This window comes from Kogia breviceps, chromosome 8 (genome assembly GCF_026419965.1).
Source record: "Kogia breviceps isolate mKogBre1 chromosome 8, mKogBre1 haplotype 1, whole genome shotgun sequence".
In the NCBI taxonomy this organism is placed as follows: domain Eukaryota; kingdom Metazoa; phylum Chordata; class Mammalia; order Artiodactyla; family Physeteridae; genus Kogia; species Kogia breviceps.
The window spans coordinates 74,194,149-74,214,381 of record NC_081317.1 but is presented as its reverse complement, the minus strand read 5'-3'; the positions used below and the strand labels follow the sequence as shown (position 1 = coordinate 74,214,381).

Sequence of the window (20,233 nt, the reverse complement as noted above, 5' to 3'; positions counted from 1 at the left end):
CTTATTAGATCATAATTTCCTTGAGGGAAGAGTTAGGAGACATGCTTCCATTCCCGTACTCTGCTGACAGTGCACACACTGATTTCATCAAGGACTTCTTAATTGCCAAATGCAGTGCACACTTTTGGGTTCATTTATTCATTCAACAAATAGTTATTGAACACCCATTATGTGCCAAGAACTGTTTTGGACTCTAAGAATACAACAGTGAATAAAGAAGACCCAGTCCCTGACCTCTTGCAGTTTACATTCTGGTGAAGGAAATAAGTAATAAACTAATAGGTGCATAAGCTGGTGCTCAGTAATGAGAAGAGTTGTGAAGAAGGAAGACCAGTCTTTTCACTTGCTCTCTTTGCAGAATTTGCCCTATTGACCATCCCCTCTTTCTTGAGAACCTCTCTTTCCATAGTTTAGGACACTGTGATCTCCATTTCTCTTCCTATCTCTCTGTTTTTTTTTTGTGTGTGTGTGCTTTCTTTCTAAACATTTGCTTTACTTTCATACTTTTTAAATATTGGTTTTTCAGTTACCCATCTTCTGCTCTCTTCTTCTTGTCACCTTCATGCTAATGTTTCCCAAATCTGTATCTCCAGGCCTGACCCCTCCCCTGCCACAGACCTCAATATCTAGTGGCCTCTGGTCATTCCCACCTGGACCTACCACAGGCATTTAAGCTCAACATCTGAAAGAATGAAATTTTTCTGCCCCAAAATGCTTGTTTTATCTTGCATTGCCAATCTCAATTGGGTTCCCAAGCTGGAGACAGGGGATCACATTTGACTTCTCTTGCTCACCACTTTAAATCTCACCCAAGGCTATCAATTTTACTTTCTTAATATCCCTCCATCAAAGCTGCTTCTTCAGGTTCTCATTATCCCTTTCCTAGAATGCTGCAAAACTTTCCTAACTGCTTCTCCAGTCCACTGCTCTTCCAATCCATTCTTCACACTGATCTAGTGATTTTCCTAAGTCATAAATCTGACTGCGTTGTTTCTGAGACAGAGTCCTCCAGTAGTTTCTCCATGACTTCAGGATAAAACAAAACTCCTCCACATCATTTATAAGTCTTTCTATTCTATCTTCATCTTTCTCTGCTTCTAACTCATACTATACCCCAAGCATTGAATCTTCAATGTCTCCCCATGAATTTTCCAAATTCACTGAGTTATTTAACTCCCCAATCTTTGTATACATGATTCCCTTTGCTAGAACACTTTTCTTCCTCTCATTTGTCTAGTGAACTAATCCCTTAAAACCAAGTGTGGCCATTACTTTTGCAGGGAAGATTACCTGCAGAAAGAGGAAATAATAAAACCATATTTTAATGTCTTATACCTACTTGTTTTCATTTCTATGTCAGGACCTTTGCACTTGATGTTTCCTCTTCCCAGAATGTTTTCCCCCCAATTCTTCACATGATGGCTTTTTCTAATCATTTAGGTCTCCATTCAAGTGTTACTCTCGGGCAGGTCTCCTGTTCACTCCTTTTAACAGAGCAGCTCCACCACCCTGATCATTATCAGTACCATCCTTAGACCTGTGCTTTCAGGGGCCTTCTCCATGGCCACCTGGGATCCCACACCAGCTAGGGCTGTAGTACCATATGGTGCGGAGGGCAGGGACTGAGCTGACACCAGGACCTGCATAGACCCCAGACCCATTTCAATACTTTAGGGCATTTTTGAAACTTCTGTTTCCCACATGGGATCAACCAGATGCCCCAAAGGACTCCCAGACTTGTGCTATGAGGTTATCCAATGGCTCCGTGTCCAGCTTTGGTTTCAGGAGGACAGCCTGGCCAGCAGATCACTCCAGCTGACTGACACGATACTTTTGTCCTGGGATCATATGAAATGGGTTGCCAGAATGTTGCTGCCACTTTGATTTGGAATGACTCAAAATTTTTATATAGACACAGGTCCTATATATCCTAGGAATGACATGGCTCCTTCATAGCACTTACACGTTCTGAAAGTGTACTGTTAATTAATTCATTTATTCATTTATTTTCTGAGTGCCACTCCTCCACTAGTAGAAGTAAGTAGTAAGCTATGTGAAAAGAGTGACCTTAGATATCTTGTTCACCACCAGACATTCAGTGCTAAAACAGTTCCTGGCACCGAAGGTATTCAGTAAATATCTGTTGAGCAGATAAATGAATGATTGCATGAAATAGTGTATTACAGATCTCTCTCCTTCTCTAGAATGTAAGCTCTCAAAAGACAAAGGATTTTGTCTTATTCATCTTGGTCTTCATACTGGCATAGTACCTGCCATATGAGAAGGCATGAGGTGAATATCTTTTTTTTTCTTTTTTTTTTGGCGTTACGCAGGCTTCTCACTGTTGTGGCCTCTCCCATTGCGGAGCACAGGCTCCGGACGCGCAGGCTCAGCGGCCATGGCTCACGGGCCCAGCCGCTCCGCGGCATGTGGGATCTTCCCAGACCGGGGCACGAACCCGTGTCCCCTGCATCGGCAGGCAGACTCTCAACCACTGTGCCACCAGGGAAGCCCAGGTCAATATTTTTGAATGCATACATAAATAAATAAATGAGTGAATGAATGACCATATAATATCTAGACTTGAGGTTCTTAACCTTGTCTTCACAATTCTAACGTGTAAATGAGGTTAAGAACATCTAGTACTTAAAAGCTGTTAAGAACCTCTAGTTCTGTTAAGAAACTTTTAAAACTGCAGTGCTCAGGACCAGTTAAATCAGAATCTCTGAGGATACATCCCAGGCATGAGTATATTTTAAACTCTCCAGGAAATTTCAGTGTTCAACCACAGTTGAGAATAGGGTGACCAGCCATCCAGGTTTGTGCAGGACTGAGGGGTCTCCCAGGATTCAGAAATTTCAGTGCTAACACTGTGACTATACCAGGCAAACTAGAATGGTTGATTACCCTAGTTGAGAACCACTGATTCAAACTGTCACCCAGCACCAATCTTGAGTGATATATTTTCAATTTTTGAAAAGTCAAGACTCATCAGTTTCATGCTTTCATTTGACACTTACCTAATTACATTCAGGCAGTTCACGTTGACCTCAATGACTGCTTTCTGCTATGTGTTCTTGTTCAGATTTGTGTGGCTACTATTGACTTGGGTGACATACAAATTTGTGGCATACAAATGGCAAAGGGAATGATTAAACCATTACAGCAGGTCAGCAAGGACCAATCGGGCAGCTAAGCTTCCTTAACTGGAAGTTAGCGTAAAGTGCTACCTTTCCAAATGCAACTCCATTGAGCCTTCACTTTTCATTCTCCTTCAAAATGTTGACAGTATGTTCTGACATGTTCCTATTTATTGCTTAAGTACGTCAGTTACCCTGCTATGAGCTTGCAGTCCCTGCTGTTACCTGAGGAGACAAGAAATACTTTTCTTAATGGAAAAATCCCTATGTAAACTGAATTAATATTTATCATTCCAATTAATTTAATTCCTAATTAATTTACTACAAGTATGTGATTTATACTGAACCCATCAATATCTGGACACCAGAATAGAAATGCTCTTTGACCTTTTGACCTATGAAGGGAACATAGCACCGCAGCTCTCTAGGGCCTTGTTATTCAAAGGGTGGCCCTAGACCATCAGCCTCAGCATTGCCTAGGAGCTTTTTAGAAATACAGACTCAGGTCCCACCCCAGACGTACCGAATCAGAATCTTTGGAGGTGGGGCCCAAGAATCTGTGTTTTAAAAATCTCTCTAGGGCTTCACTGGTGGTGCAGTGGTTGAGGGTCCGCCTGCCAATGCAGGGGACACGGGTTCGTGTCCAGGTCTGGGAAGATCCCACATGCCGCGGAGCGGCTGGGCCCGTGAGCCATGGCCGCTGAGCCTGCGCGTCCGGAGCCTGTGCTCTGTAATGGGAGAGGCCACAGCAGTGACAGGCCCGCGTACTGCAAAAAAAAAAAAAAAAGCTCTCCAGATTATTCTTATGCATGCTCAAATTTGAGAAGGGGTCATCTAGAGAACACTTCACTTACCTAATTCTTCACGTCGTTATCTCAAAGCCTAGAGAGAAGAGGTAAGGGTAAGCAGAGGAAAGAAACATGTGGCACAGTGGTCCCCAAACTCTGCTGCACATTGAAAACACCTGGAGATCTTAAAAACTATCTGCGCCTGGCTTGCCACCCAAGGCACCTTGATACGATTGGTTTGAGGTGCAACCTGGGCACAGGGATATTTTAAAAGCTTCCCAGGTGATTCTAATGTACAGCAGAGATTGGGAATCACTGATACAGCAGCCATATCCCCAGCTCCTTGCTTTGGGCTTCCACTGATGAAGAACCCAGAGGAATGGGCAGCATCAGCATTTTCTACCCCTCCTTCCTTCACAAACATCAGAATCAGCAGGGACAAAATGAAGGGAAAACTCACTGAGTCTGAATCTCACCTCTGGCATAATGAATGCTTATTCTGTTTGCCCTCTGTTAGTAGCTCTTTGATCTTTAACCTCTCTGGACCTCAGTATCATCTGTCAAATGGAGACAGTAAGACCAAATTCCCAGGATTATTTGGGACATTACATATGATAACATGTGGATGTGCCTAATACTTTGCCATTCGAAAACATCTGATGCAGGAAAGAGTGTCATCTCTTTATCTTGCTCCCCTGGTGGTGGGACATCCAGCAGCATGAAGTCTGGCAAATATTTAGGGATGTCTCTTGCTCAGTACACCAAGGATATTGATGAATTGAAATAACCCTGTTCACGTGTGATTTCATTTATAGAATCCCATTTCAGTCTCACATCTCAGCTGGGTAAACAGGATAACTTTTATTGTCCCCATTTTACAGATGGTAAAACAGTGGCTTAGAGAGGTCCAGTGCCACACAGCAGTGAAATGGCAGACTCAGATCCTCTGACTGTAGCCCATTTTTCTCTTCATTCTCAATCTCCCATCCCACTGCTTGGCAGGTTGCATTTATGGACAGGATACATTGATTTAGACCAGCTCTGTCCCAGTAAACCATCTCTGTGCTGATGGAACTGTTCTGTACTTGCGCTGTCCAATTCAAAGGCCACCAGACACGTGCGACTATTGAGCACATGAAATGTGGCTACTATGAGTGAGGAATTAAAGTTTTAATTTAATTTTAATTAGTTTAGATTTAAATAGCCACACGTAGACAGTGCAGATCTAGCGATAGAGTCTGGAGAATAATGGGAAACTGAAAAATTGTTCAGTGGTTTCTACTCACAAATCAAAGTAAACCTCAGCCTCTTGTTTGCCTTTCTCTTAAAAGATCTTCTTAACTCTTTTTCAGTAGAGTGTTAAAGCTGGCTCACTTTCTTGACAAGGGCACCATCACCATGCAATATATAATTCAAATGATGCCTTGAAACCAGTGATTGGCCAGCAGAAACAAAATGTGTTGTAGAGCAGGCTTCTCAAACTTCAACATGTATAGGAATCACCTGGGATCTTGTTGAAATACAGATTCTGATTTAGTAGGTCTGGGGTAGGGCCTGGGATTCTGCCTTTCTAATAAGTGCCCAGGTGATGCTGCTGCTGCTGCCCTGTGCACCACACCTTGACTAGCAAAGCTGTAGAGCAGCAGTCAGGTTAATATTGTCTCCCTTCACTCCTAGGGGCGTTTGGCAATGTCTGGAGATATTTTTGATTGTCATGGCTTGGTGTGGGGGGGGTGCTATTGGCATCTACTGGGTCCTGAGATGCTGCTAAATATTCTACAATATATAGGACATGATAATTATCCTGCTCAAAATGGCAATGGGGCCAAGTATGAGAATCCCTGCTGTACAGCCATGTCTGCTCTCCAGGAAGAGGGGGTGGATGGGAGAGCGATGGAGTGGGTCTTCTTGGTATAATAACTGAGTGCTGTTTTCTCTCTCTCATTCTTCTCTCCTACTTATCTACACACAGGAGCCAATGCCTCGGCCCCAGACCAACTGAGCTTAGCTTTAGCCTGGAACAGAGTCGACATCGCCCGCAGCCAGATCTTTATTTATGGGCAACAGTGGCCGGTAGAGTATATGTCGTCACCCCTGAAAAGCCCGCTTCCGTGGGCAAGGGTATTTGTTTAAGGAATCTCTGAGAGCGGCTCAGGAAACCGCTGCTTTTTCTTTAGGGTAGAAACGTTCCTTTGTAGCTGTCCTCATTTTCAGCTCCCTTTCTTATATTTAGGAAAACACTGTCATCTGGTGGAAGATATGACAAAGCACAGCTCCAAATGTTCCAGACATTTCCATCTCTCTGAGTGGCCTTTGATAGCAATGTTTAGCTGCAACTAATGCAATTTCTTTTATATGCCTGAAAATATATATATAAGAAAAAATTGTGTTAATTAAAACTAAGGAAGGAGCAGAGTTAGCAGTTCGTTTCTGGTTGTTCCGGAGGTTTCTGCTGCCATGTGGTGGCACCCCATGCTGGTGTGGGGCTGGGTCGCACCTTAGGATACGGAATTAAGATACAGGCTTCCACGTGCCGGTGCCATCTGGTCCTGGAGTCTGAGCACAGGTCCTCCCTGAACCCAAGAACAATACAGAGGCAACCAAAGCTTTATATAACTGTTCTTGGTTTGTTTCCGTCAACTGGCTCTACCAAAAATAAAAACTTGGATAATTGGCCATTGGGTGGCGTATGCCCAGGAGGCAGCCAACAGTCTGGGATTTGATTTCTGTGCCTGGAATCACTGCAGGACAACATCTTCATGTACAGGTCTTTTTAACCCTTCCTCTGCCCCAGAGAGCTTCTGCCTAGGATTGAAACCCTGGCTTCATTTAGTGCAAATGAATTGCTAGTGTGGAAAGATTTGTCAAGGAATCTGGACACTGGGAAATTTTTGTGAAAGAAATTAAATAAAACCCTAGTAAACAGACCAAATGACCTAAATAGTTGCTGGGCTTCCGTGTAGAAATGGGTGAGGTGGAGACAAGGTAGTAACACTTAACTAAAAAAAAAAAAAAAAAAGAGCAGCCTTTTTCTGGTCTGTTTACTAGGATCCCTCCTCTCAGGTCAGCCAGGAGTCCAATTTAGAGCCTAAGGAAGATGACAATGAAGACAGTAAAGTACTCACTTTGGCACTTCACTGGTTTTGTAGAAGTTTGGTCAGAGAGTTGGAAGAGGGAAAGCCTTGTAAACCCTTGCACCTTCTCAGAATCTAGAACAAAAAAAGAGATTCAAGGAAGAAATAGCTTTTGGAACTAGAGATCCTTGTGTTCTGTTTGCAAAGACAAGCCCCAAAACACAGGAGAGAGTGTGACTGTCCCAACAGTGTGGTTGGGAAACTCTTGCTAGCATGTTCTTGGGGGTGCTAAAGGTTTACCAGATGTCAAAGTCATCCATTTCTAAACTGCTCAGGAGAATGCCAGAGAACTACATCCTTAGACCCTGGGTCAGACTAACTCTGACTTGATTTGCAGGTGGGGTCTCTGGAGCAAGCCATGTTGGATGCCCTAGTTCTGGACAGAGTTGATTTTGTGAAATTACTCATAGAGAATGGAGTAAGCATGCACCGTTTTCTCACCATCTCCAGACTAGAGGAATTGTACAATACGGTAGGACCAAGCTAAGGCACATTTTATTTTCTCTACTTTTTTTGTTTGTTTGTTTTACTTTCTCCTGCCCCCCACATGTCTGTGAGTCCCTGCCCTCCCCTCCAAATGCATGGATCATTTTCCACAAATCCTCCGTTAGACCTGTATAGACAACAAACACCAAGTCACCAAGAATCCACTTGTTTTAACTGCTCAGTTGTCAGCATCTAAGAAGCAGAAAGTTACGTGATCACCAAAAGGTAATGTTCTCGGGTTCTTACACAAAAGCATACAGCTCTGGAAATTAGAACACACTTTATTCTGTAAGCCCAGAAGGTGCTGGAGGCAATCAGCAGAGGAGGATTGATTTAACTCCAAGCATCAAAGGAGGCTGATTAACTATCCTGCACCATCTTGTTATCCTCAGAGCTATGAAGTTCATTCATTCCACTATAATAGGATAAAATGTAAAAACCTCTTGTTTGGAGTTACACAGAAAGATTTGTTTTGTTTTGTTTTATAATGATTTGTTAATTCATTCACTAGGGATACCAAGAAGTAATCAAAAGAAAACCTACTGTTTATGAAGTTGTTGAGAGTATCCAGTGAGTTAAGTACATCAGCTCCAAGCTGATAACTCACTAAAATACAATGAAGTTACAGAGTAGATATCGTTTTCCCCCATTTTAAAGACAAGGAAACTGAGGCCAAGAAGAGAATTGGCTTATTCAAGATCACAAAATTTCTAAGTAAAGAAAGAAGCCAGTACTGAACCAAAGCTTCTTTCTCAGAGACTGTTTTTCCCCTCATTTGTCACAGTGCCTCTTTGTCCCACCACCCACAGCACAAATGAGATGGAGCTTGTTGACCTGTCTCCAGCCAGTGATAGGCCCTGTAACATTCCCACTGCTGGAAGTAGAAAACAAGTTAGCGGAATGACCCCACGTTTCTGTTTTCTCTGAAGATTTTTCTCAGTTCCGCATTCTAAGACTTTCAGTAATAATAGGCCAGAATGGCAGAATGGGAGACCCAGCCTCTATCCCCCCCCGTCCCCCACCAAAGATCAACAATTAGACAGCTATCCACAGACAAAGACAGCTCTAGGAGAGCTCAGGAGTTCAATTAAGAAACTTCAGCAAAACAGTGGAACAAAAAATATCTGAAAATAACCACACAAAAAGGAGAGGAAGAACAGCTTCATTGTGTCTGTATCACCCTGTCCCCTGAGGCCAGCACAGCTCTGTGCCAAGAGGAAGCTCCTCAACTAGAAATAGTTCCCCTCACTGGAAAAGAGAGAGCCAGTGAGCCTTTCAGGGCACTGCACAAAGGGCACACTTTGGTTTCACCCCGCCCAGAGACCTGCAAAGCTGAGACATACTGTGATAGCTAGGAACACAGTATCAGCCAGGCTGAAGGCTGAGTAACCACGGTTCCCAGGGACCTGCTCTGCAGAGGACCCTGGCATTTTTCACCAGTGAAGAAACCAATAGCCAGCACAGCTGCCACAAACCCCTGCAGATTTCACTGGCTTTTGCTCTACAGATATTTGCATTCATAGACACCAGTCCCCCAAGCCCCTCACCACTCCCTCTCCCCTCACCCTTGCTGGCGCCTGGGGTCCACACCAGCAGCCAGCCCAGGCCTCTGTGGCTCCACAATTGCAAGAACCCAGCCTAGACCCCCATGGCTGACCTCCACTGCTGTGCACACTCTGAAAGCTAGCACCTCTGGCTGTGCACCTGTACACTGCTGGCCTGACACACACCACCACTGCTGTGGAAATGCAAGACCCTAGAACTGCAAGACCCTGCACCTACATGAGTACACTCCATCAGCCAAGGCTGCATGTGGACCAATAACAAGTAAGGAGATTGAATCAGGAATCAAAAACCTCCCAACAAAGAAAAGCCCAGGACCAGATGGCTTCACAGGTAAATTCTACCAAACATTTAAAGAATTAACTCCAATTCTTCAAAAAAAAAAAGAGGAGGGAATGTTCCCAGACTTATTTTAGGAGGCCAGCATTACCATAATAGCAAAGCCAGATAAGGACACTGCAAAAAAGAAAACTACAGGTCAATATTCCTGATGAATATAGATGCAAAAATTCTCAACACAATACTAGCAAACCAAATTGAAGCACATTAAAAAGATGGTATACCATGATCAAGTGGGAGTCTTCCTAGATGCAAGGATGGTTCAACATATGCAAATTAATAAATGTGATACATCGCATTAATAGAATGAAAGACAAAAATCATATGGTCTTCTCAGTGGATGCAGAAAATATATTTGACAAAATTCAACATCCTTTCATGGTAAAAACTCTCAACAAATTGGGTATAAAAGTAACATACCTCAATGTAATAAAGGCCATATATGACAAACCCATAGCTAACATCATACTTAATGGTGAAAGATTGAAAGCTTTCCTTCTGAGATCAGGAACAGGAAAATTGTGCCCACTCTTACCACTCCTATTCAATATGGTACTGGAAGTCATAGCCAGAGAAATTAGGCCAAAAAAAAGGAGGAAAAGCAATAAAAAATTTTTATCCAAATTGAAAAGGAAGAAAGAAAATTGTCTCTGTTTGCTGATAACAGCATCTTGTATACAGAAAATCGTAAAGACTCTACCAAAAAAACTATTAGAACTAATAAATTCAGTACATTTCAGTATACAGAAGCAACATACAAAAATCAATTGCATTTATGTATGCTAACAATGAACTATCTGAAAAAGAAATAAAACAATTCCATTTACACCAGCACCAAAAACAATAAAATACTTAGGAATAAACTTAACCAAAGAAGTGAAAGATCTATATATCAAAAACTAAGACACTGATAAAAGAAATTGAAGAAGGCACAAATAAATGGAAAGATATCTCATGTTCATGAACTGGAAGTGTTAATACTGTTAAAATGTTCATGCTACCCAAAACCATCTATAGATTCAATGCAATTCTGATGGCATTTTTCACAGAAATAGGAAAAAAATTCCTAAAATTTGCATGGAACCACCAAAGACCCTGAATAGCCAAAGGAATCATGAGAAAGAAGAACAAAGGTGGAGACATCACATTTCTTGATTTCAAACTGTATCACAAAGATACAATAATCAAAATAGTATGGTATCAGCATAAAAACAGACACATAGACCAGTGGAACAGAATCAAGAGCCCAGCAATAAACTCATGCATATACAGTTAACTAATATTAGACAAGGGAACAAAATATAGGAAACAATATGGAGGTTCCTCCAAAATATCGGGGCCAAGGGGCAGGGGAAATGGGGAGATGTTGGCCAAAGGATACAAACTTTCAGTTATAAGATGAATATGTTTCAGGGATCTAATGTACAGCATTGTGACTGTAGTTAACAGTACTATATTGTATACTTGAAAGTTACTATGAGATCAGAGCTTTAATGTTCTCACCATAACAACAACAAAATGATTATTAAGTGAGGTGAAGGATATGTTAACTAACCTTATTGTGGTAGACATTTCACAATATATATAAGCATCAAATCATCACATTGTACACCTTAAACTTACACAATGTTACATGTCAATTTTATCTCAATAAAACTGGGGATAAAATAATAATGGGGTTTTCAGTAAAATAAATAAATGAAAACACAGAGTTGAATGACCTTCATATAAATTAGAGAATCAAGGGAGTAGAATGATTTATTCCAATGATTGGAAAGAAGTAGGAAAGTTATACATCAAGAAAGGCCAATAGATTTCATCACTCCAGTCAAGTCTAATCAACGTTCCCTAGAGTACTCTGTTGAAAAAAGGATTATGGAACAGTGAGTGGCCTCAGTGATAAGAATAGCTAACATTTTCTAAGCACTATTTTAATAGTTTTATAAACATTTCATCATTTAATCCTCACAACAGCCCTACCAGATAAGTGGTAGTATTATCCTCATTTTATAGATAGTAAGACTGAGTCACAGTTAAGCAGCTTGTGCATGGTCATAGCTGGTAAGCAGCAGGGTCAGGTTTGGAGCCAGGCATTCTGACTCCAGAGTTTGCATGTTTAATCCCTACACAATACTTCATCCCTCAGTGGAAAAAGAGTTCTGATGAGTATGTCCACCTGAAGGGGCCAGTAGTTGAGGCAGTACACAAGAATTGTCTTGAATATTTGAATGTGTTCCAACAGTGCTTAAGGATTTGCCATCACTGTTCAAGATCTTCCAATACGGTCACCAGATTTAGCAAACAAAAATACAGAATTACCAGTTAGCTTTGAATTTCAGATAAAGAACAAATAATTTTTAGTGTGTCTCAAATATTGCACAAGACATACTTATACTCAAAATTATTCATTGTTATTGGTCAAAATGTACAAAATTCCAAATTTATTTATAAAATAAATGTCATGAGGATGTAATATACAGCACAGTGACTATAGTTAATAATATTGTATTGTATATTTGAAAGTTGCTAAGAGAGTAGATCTTTAAGGTCCTTATCACAAGAAAAAAATCTAGGAACTATGTATGGTGACAGATATTAAATAGACTTATTGTAATGATCATTTTTCCATATATACAAATATCGAATCACTATGTTGTACACCTGGAACTAATATATGTAAATTATACCTCAATTTTAAAAAGATGAGGAAACATAAAAGCAAAAGAAGCTGTAAATCAAAAGATTAAGAGATATAGTTACATTTAAAACTTTTAATTTGATACATAAAAAATACATGAATACTAAAAAGAAATATAAAATGGCCATCAGGGCTTCCCTGGTGGCACAGTGGTTAAGAATCCACCTGCCAGTGCAGGGGACAGGGGTTCAATCCCTGGCCCAGGAAGATCCCACATGCTGCGGAGCAACTAAGCCCGTGCACCATAGCTACTGAGCCTGCGCTCTAGAGCCCGCGTGCCACAAGTACTGAAGCCGGCGCACCTAGAGCCCATGCTCTGCAATAAGAGAAGCCACGACAATGAGAAGCCCGTGCACCACAACAAAGACTAGCCCCCGCTTGCTGCAACTAGAGAAAGCCTGCACACAGCAACAAAGACCCAACACAGCCAAAATTTAAAACAGATTAAAAAAAAAAAAAGGCCATCAATATGACAAAAAAAGTTCAACATTTAGAATTAATAAAATGAATGAAAATTAAAACAAAAAAAGAAGTCATTCATTGACTGTCTGGAATTCAGATTTAACTAGGCATCCTGTGTTTCATCTGATATTCCTGTTCCTGAAAGACAAAAGAATGGCAAACCACTTCACTTTATTCTTACCTTAAGCAAAGGTAAGGATCTTTTTTGCACAATGGCAGAGTTGAACAGTTGCGATGAAGACTGTATGGCCCACAAAGTCTAAGATATTAACCACCTGGCTATTTACAGAAAAAGTCTGCCAAACCCTGCTTTAGCCAGTTTCTCATTCATTATGGGTAATAAACAAGTTGCGATTGGCAGTGTGCCAAATTGTAGTTTTAATGCAGTAAACTCGCCCTTTTGTCTCCCCCTGCTGCACAACTAGCCTCTTGAATGGTGTTTTGGCCCAGCTGTCAACAGAGTTGATGGCCTCCTTTGCAAAGATTGAATCTAGAACCTCAAATGTTTTTTCTTGAGGAGCCACAATCCAAAATCCTGCCACTGTGTTTGTTTAGAAAAGACAGGTACAACTGAGCAACTAGAACAAGGTTCATCTTAATGAACTTCCCCTCCACCAGCCAGAACCCTTCCTTCCAGATCCTTGTTGCCTTGCCAATGAGAGCCTCTGACTAGCAAAACCATTTGATTCTTCTTTATTGTTTTCAGAGACATGGGCCCTCAAACACATTGTACCACTTGGTCAGGGATGTCAAAAAGGTAAGAACCCTCTCGACTGCAGGTCGGAGGCCCTGTCTTGACTGCTTCCTGTGATTAGAAAGTGCTTGTTTTGCATGAGCTGCCAGAGTATTCCTGTCCCTGCCAGACCCCCTTGTTTCAGGACACAGTGTGCGTGTATGTCTTTTAACTTTGACATCTCTGCTTATGATGCAGCTGTGGTTTTATCACTAGTCTCCATGGTTTTAGATGCTTTCATTGGACATAATGCTTTCAGTTAGTGGAACCCTAGGCTTTCCCCCCACGCTGTGTGGATTTATGCCATTACCTGTATTTTTCCATGTGCTCCTCACTATTTGGGGAACTCGTTTCCATGCTATCCAACTGACCATGAAAGGTATATTTATTTACTAGCTCCTGATACAGTGTATCACTGCCACATCTAGCACAACACAGAACATATACTAAGCGTAGCCCAAAAAGTCTCAGTGAAACAGAGACTACAACATATATATACATTCCATTCTGCTAACACTTTATTTTCTCCAATTTGATGGGGAAAAAGCCAGTTGGTTTGGATCTAGTAGATTTATGCCCAATTTAAAAATGAGGAGGTTGAAACACAAGGAGGTGAGAACTGTATTGAGTGGTTAGTAAGGAGCTAGAATTAGAACTCAAATCCTTTAATAATCATAATCATAAGTAATGGTACCTAAGATTCAGTGATGACTAGATATGTGACACTAATCCTTCTATGTGTCTTAGCTCATTTCATCTTCACAACAAATATGTGAAGTAGAGTTATTATTTTATTTATTTTTTACTGTATAGTGTTAGTCCCATTTAGAGATGAGAAAAATGAGGCAAAGGGAGGTTACATTTAATCCTAACCAAGTGCTTGTTCTGCCCCATACAATCTCCTTCTCAGGTAGCTTCAGTTCTGAACTCTTGGCAGTGTTCCCAGAAAGTGATGTTTTAACACCAAAGGATAAAATAAATGGTGGCACTTCCCCTACCACATACACATGTACACACACACACACACACACATACACAGGTATACCCACCTACCAGTTGGTAGCAATTCTTTGCCAAAGTCCATAGGACATACTCGGAGAAAGCTACAAAGTGAGGTAAAAAGTAGAGTTTTGGGCTTCCCTGGTGGCGCAGTGGTTGAGAGTCCACCTGCCGATGCAGGGGACATGGGTTCGTGCCCCGGTCCAGGAGGATCCCACCTGCTGCGGAGGGGCTGGGCCCGTGAGCCATGGCCGCTGAGCCTGTGCGTCTGGAGCCTGTGCTCCGCAACGGAAGAGGCCACAACAGTGAGAGGCCCGTGTACCGCAAAAAAAAAAAAAAAAAGTAGAGTGCCGTTCCTTCATCTCATAGGAAGTCATAGGCTAGAACTACCCTTTAGGTGTCCTGTAGCCATTTACTAATTTTTCCTTCGAAAGGCCCTGGGGCTGATTATAATGTACTTATTAACCAGCTGGACCTTTGCTGATAATGAGTAAAGAGTACTAAAAAACCTCCTTCTGTAGGCCCTTGGGAACTTTACTCCCATCTCTGCACAACCTTACTGAAAAATATCTCATCCATGTGAGTGAGTGAATCCTGTAGTTCTTTCAAAGCAAGGGAAATAGATGCTATGCCATCTGTATATTTTACCAAGATCACACCTTTCCATGGTCTGCCTCATTTCAAGCCATAAACATACCTGCCCTCAACAAACCCATTTCTCTTTTCCTCAAGTCTTCCTATTCTGTTTAATTTATCTTGGCATAAAATTGCCTGGAAACTAAACAGAAGTATCTCAGAAGATTAGATGTACACACCCAGCATGTATTCTTTGCCAAGGTACTTGTTGCTCATGTTCAAAACTCAAAATGTTTTGAGTTTTTCTAAAATAATAAGTAAAATATCCCCCTCACCTTAATCTAGTCTGTGTCACTGAAGGAATTATGATGCTTTCTGAAGAGACAGCTGTGTGCCTTTGTCCCTTAGTCCCAGCCACTGGGCAGGCCAAGCCTTCATATAAAGTCACTCATCTACCTCCATCACCAACTTTCTCAATGTCTTGCCTGATTTTCAAAGAGATTTTTGCAGTTAGATTTTAATGAATATAAATGATTGAAATCCCTCCTAATAGGTTGTCTTCCTCATAGGACTTTGCTTTGCATATCATTTTCTTTTTTCTGAAGTTCCATTAGCTGCCTCTGACATTTGCTTTCATTTAGTGGAAGGCATGTAGAATATTTTTAAGGTAGGGTTTTCTTTAACTTCTTAGCTAAAGGTATACCTCAAAAATAATATAGACTAACAAGACAGGACAGGATGGTAAGAATTTGGGAGGACTATCCGTTAGGAGCAGTTTTATTTTTCTTTCAAGTGTGATCCAAATACCAGAGCAAGAATATAGTTATACAAGGATTCATTTACTTACTAATTTAGTAACGGGAAAAAAATAACAAATCACTCAGGATAGTACTGAAATGGCTTAGGAAAAATTTATCCTTTTTCCTGAGAAAAGAGACTGCCAGTATGGTTGGGAGAAACAAAAGCCTATGTTTAGTTTCTTCCCTTGGGAAGAAATAGGGGCAGGAGATGCAGACTCCATTTATTTCTATGATAAAGGTGAGTGTCTGACTATTGGAGAGCAAGAAAGAGTAACAATGGTAGCCAAAGGAGCTGTAAGTGTCTATGTTTTATGGATGAAAGTAGCTAAAAATGAGGGTTTTTTGTTTGTGTTTTTTTAAGAAGTGAATGAGAGAGAAATTAATATTGGTAAGCATCTTCCTCAGGTGGTTCCAGATGACTTCCATCAACTTATGCCAATAAGATATGCAAAATCTACAAAAACTATGTTTAAAATGCTAAGAAAATCTTGGGCAGTTTAAACAGTTTTCAAAATTAAGGAACATAATAATTAGCATGTGCTTTGTGCTTTATGATTATAGGACTTTATGTACATATTAATTGATTTAATCTATGACAAAAATTAATCAGTAAGTGATAAGCCCTAGTATGAAATGATTGCTGTTCAAAAATTAGAAACACAGTTCGGGACCTTAAACGTAGTGTTTGATGATATGTCTGTAAAATAAAATGTAAATAACTTATGAACCCAGAGAATGCATTTAGGAATTATCAAACCATTGTTAAGTTAACCAGCATATCTCTAAGTCCAACTATCCTTTGAACCAACATAACTGAATGTGGAGAATTACTCCCAAGCTAGTTTCAAAATCTTAAATTATTTATATCAAGGGAGCAATCTAGGAGCAATGAGGTAGAGTTAGTATCAATCAGAAATTTAAAATATCAGCCAACCCAGTTCCCTGAACCTTTCTCGTGCATAAATCCATTGGATGTACCAATACTCTCATATTAAACCAGAGTGGCCTGAGTCTGTCCGCTTTTCCATGAAATCTAACTTGCCATTTTAGTAGCTAACTGTCTGCTCAATTTGTGCCTCTGTATGTTTTAAAGTAGTAGTTTTTCTTTCTTAAATTAAATGTACTAATACTTCAGATTGCCTCAATTATCCCTCCCCACCAAAGAAGGGTGATACTTGAGTATTATGTAAGAGTAGTGGTGAAATTATGATAACTTAAAATTCATTTATATGGGAATCAAGACCCAGAGCTTTGCCGAATTTTAAAGAAAAAGCATTTCGGACACACTTTGGGGAAAGAAAGGACATTTTCATAACTCCATCTGCTGAATTCATGCAAATTTGCAAAAGCATTCTTAATTTTTAAAAGATTGGTTGCCCAGTCTCCTGCCATGCCAAACACTGAGTGAATGTCCTCTTTTCCCATGAATTTTCACCAGGTTGGTCTTTTCCCCACTCTCCCTTGGTAAATCTGACATCAGCTATCATTTTATACCTTGCATATATCAGAAGGAAACAGTATTCTTTGAAGGCTTGTTATGAGTTTCAAAGAAAAAAAAAAGTTTCCTAAACAGCTGAAATCTGATAGTGATATCATGAGCTGACATCTGAAAAACAGAGTGCATTTAGAAGAGCAGATCTAATAAGTGAATTTAAGTTATTCTTTTAATTAAAAGACATCCTTAGGCATGGCATGGATTAAAATTTAGCCTCAGAGTAGTATCTCATGGCATGAAAGAAAAGGAGACAATGTTTTCAAGTTGTAAAATTTACCTACCCATGGATCCAAGCCTCTCTATTTTACTCTGTAGATCAAATTATTTGAATCCTATGGCTTGCTATGTGTTGTTAAGTCATGAAATGGGAAAAAAGTGTTCAGACTTTACCAGTTACCAAAGTAATTACCAAAAAAGGGGAGCAGGGAATAACAGAAACAGCAGGCAGAATGAATATTACTCCAGTATATTGACTTCCTATTCGAAAAGGAGCCAAGCAAAGGAAGACTCCTCCAGAGGTTTTTGGACATTACCTGTGGAACATGAGGAGGCATTTTTCTCTGCTTTTTTTTTAAAGGAGGTGGATGTTATGAGCACAAGCCCATCCCTGTCTAACCCTTTACCCTCCCTTTTCTCTAAGCCTCCATCTCTACTAACCAAATTCCAGCAGATTATTAGAAACTGCATCAACTCTGGAAGCTCTGGACAGGGGTCTTTGCCCAGTGACCTAGCAGCATAGAAATAAGAGCAGCCTTCCAGGTAGTGATCAAACAACTGGACCTTAGAAGTAACTATGTCCACATTGTCTGTTTTCAGAGCATGAATTGAAGTACAGAGAGAGAACCCTCATTGCTTTGTATTAGGTGACCATCACCCCCTTGTAGTCAAACAGAAATCAGGCCAGTTCCTTTCAGGCCATCTCTCAAAGCTCAGTAACCCAGAATGGTCACAGAATCTTTTCTCCTACTTCAGACCAGATCATACAAAAATCACTCCAAAATAATCAAGGTTTATATAAGAAATTTATAGGAAAAGAAGATTCCAGCACCTTCTTTGGTAGTATGTAAGCCTATCAGCCCTTTATGAATTTGCATAAAATTTTGCAAAACAATGTTGCCAGTGTTTGCAGAACATTTGCAAAAAGTGTTGCCCCTCTAAAATTTTTGTTTATTTTGAATTTTATTATTATCACTTTCCTGACAACCCACTCTTACAGAGACCTCAAAAGCATAAATATTGCCGTTCAATATTGGTCTTCAGGCAATATTGGTTCTTGTTCTTAGAATTCAAACTGATGTTCACACGTAGGTTTCTCCAAAGGAAATATACAGGTGTTAGGCTCATATTACCCACGTTTTCAATTTGGAAAATTGTTACAAGACTAAAAATAGGCACAAATTCATAGACCCACTATGATTGTTGTTCAGTAGCATCACAATAAACCTTTTGGGGATTTTTCTGAAACCTGGTACTTGAGCATTACAGACCATAAAGGGCATGGAGTTCAGCCCCTTTTACTGGGAAGAAAGCTGAGGCCTTGAGGGAAAGTGGTGATTTGTGAAGGTGGACAGAGTCCAGAGCAACTGACTCGTAGCCAGTGCTTCTTCCCCTGCCACCTTCACAGTGTCAAGGAAAATAGAACAGATGGGGTGAGCCTCCTCTGGAGGTCATCGTGTAGGAGCCAAATGCACAAGAGATGAGGCTGACCCAGATGTGCCCAGAGAAACTCTGGGGTTCTTCTACTCTTGGAATAACAGCCTCGCCTAACCGTCCAGTAAGAGCCAGACAATACAGGAAGTGCGGTCTTGTTAACCTGTCCAAAATAATGGAGAAAAAGTGTTGCACAGGTAATATTTTTAGATTCAGTTTAATGTTTATGGAAAGGACAATACATAAAAAGTTACTACCTTAAAATAAATCTTTCTCTAAGTTCCCTTTCAAAGAAGTCAGACAATTGGTCTTTCTTGATAACCTGAGGATAGCTGGGGCTTTCCCACCCAGTAGTGACTCATAAACTGTAACTAGTTAGTTGTTACTGAGAACATAATACTGAAGAACCCCAAACTGAGACTTGATTCCAAATACATTGATTAATTTCAGTGCTTTACTTATTCACATTTTTGACCAAAAAAAAAATATATTGAATGCCTACCATACACCAGGCATTGGCAATACAAAGATAAATAAAACAATTAAAAATATGAAGTTATAGGTTTGATGGCAGGATACAGTGGGCCACCTGTAATCCTGAATCCCTTTCAAGTGATTGCTGTTGACCATAGGAAAGCTGATAAGGATAACTGAAAACCTACCTTCAGTTAATAAAACTACATAAGCTAATTTCCTAGCGATAATGATATCTTCATACACTATGAATTTCCCAATTCTGCTGTGTAATCCCACCTGAACTTTACTTAGTAGACCTCAGAATCACCTGGACAGCTCATAAAGTGCATAGAGTCTCATACTTGAAGCAGGATAGGGTCCAGACCTTTGCATTGTCACCAAGTTCATCAGATGTTTCAGATGCCACAAGGTTGGAAAACCACCACTATTATGAGTCACTTCTGTGAAGTGGCAGGAATCTCACACAGCATCCTGGATGGATCCTCCATTAAAGACAAACCCCAAAGTGGACAAAGCCCTCAGGCCCCTCCAAAATGTATCTAAGAATGCAGTGTGCCAGGCTTCCAACACGGTGTGGTACCCCTGCCATTCATGGTATAGAGCACACTTCTGCATCAGGGAACTAAACCAGACAGTGAGACTTGGTACCCCTTGGAACTCACTGTGAGTTCAGAATTTCCCACAAACAGAACTAATTCTTCCTTGACCTAACAAAACAAGGATCTTCCTCAGACCGTATAGAGATAGAGCTCCCTTTTGAAGTAGAAACCAGTAATGAGCAGATAATAATAAAAACTCTTGTTTTTGCATCTATATGTACAACATTAAACTTATACCATAGCTCCAGGTCCTTAAGAAGCACTATTCTCTGAAAGAAAATATGAAAAACCTCT

At 40.5% G+C, this 20,233-nt stretch overlaps 1 protein-coding gene across 13 annotated transcripts in view; it reads left to right on the top strand.

Annotated features, from left to right (window-relative positions):
* TRPM3 (transient receptor potential cation channel subfamily M member 3) overlaps positions 1-20,233 on the top strand; it is a 514,000-nt gene that overhangs the window by 405,792 nt on the left and 87,975 nt on the right. For all 13 annotated transcript variants that reach the window (XM_059072701.2, XM_059072700.2, XM_067039572.1 and 10 more), the window contains 3 exons: positions 5,901-6,001; positions 7,400-7,534; positions 13,317-13,367. In XM_059072701.2, the coding sequence (XP_058928684.1) occupies positions 5,901-6,001; positions 7,400-7,534; positions 13,317-13,367 (287 nt within the window). The remainder of the gene's footprint in view (positions 1-5,900; positions 6,002-7,399; positions 7,535-13,316; positions 13,368-20,233) is intronic.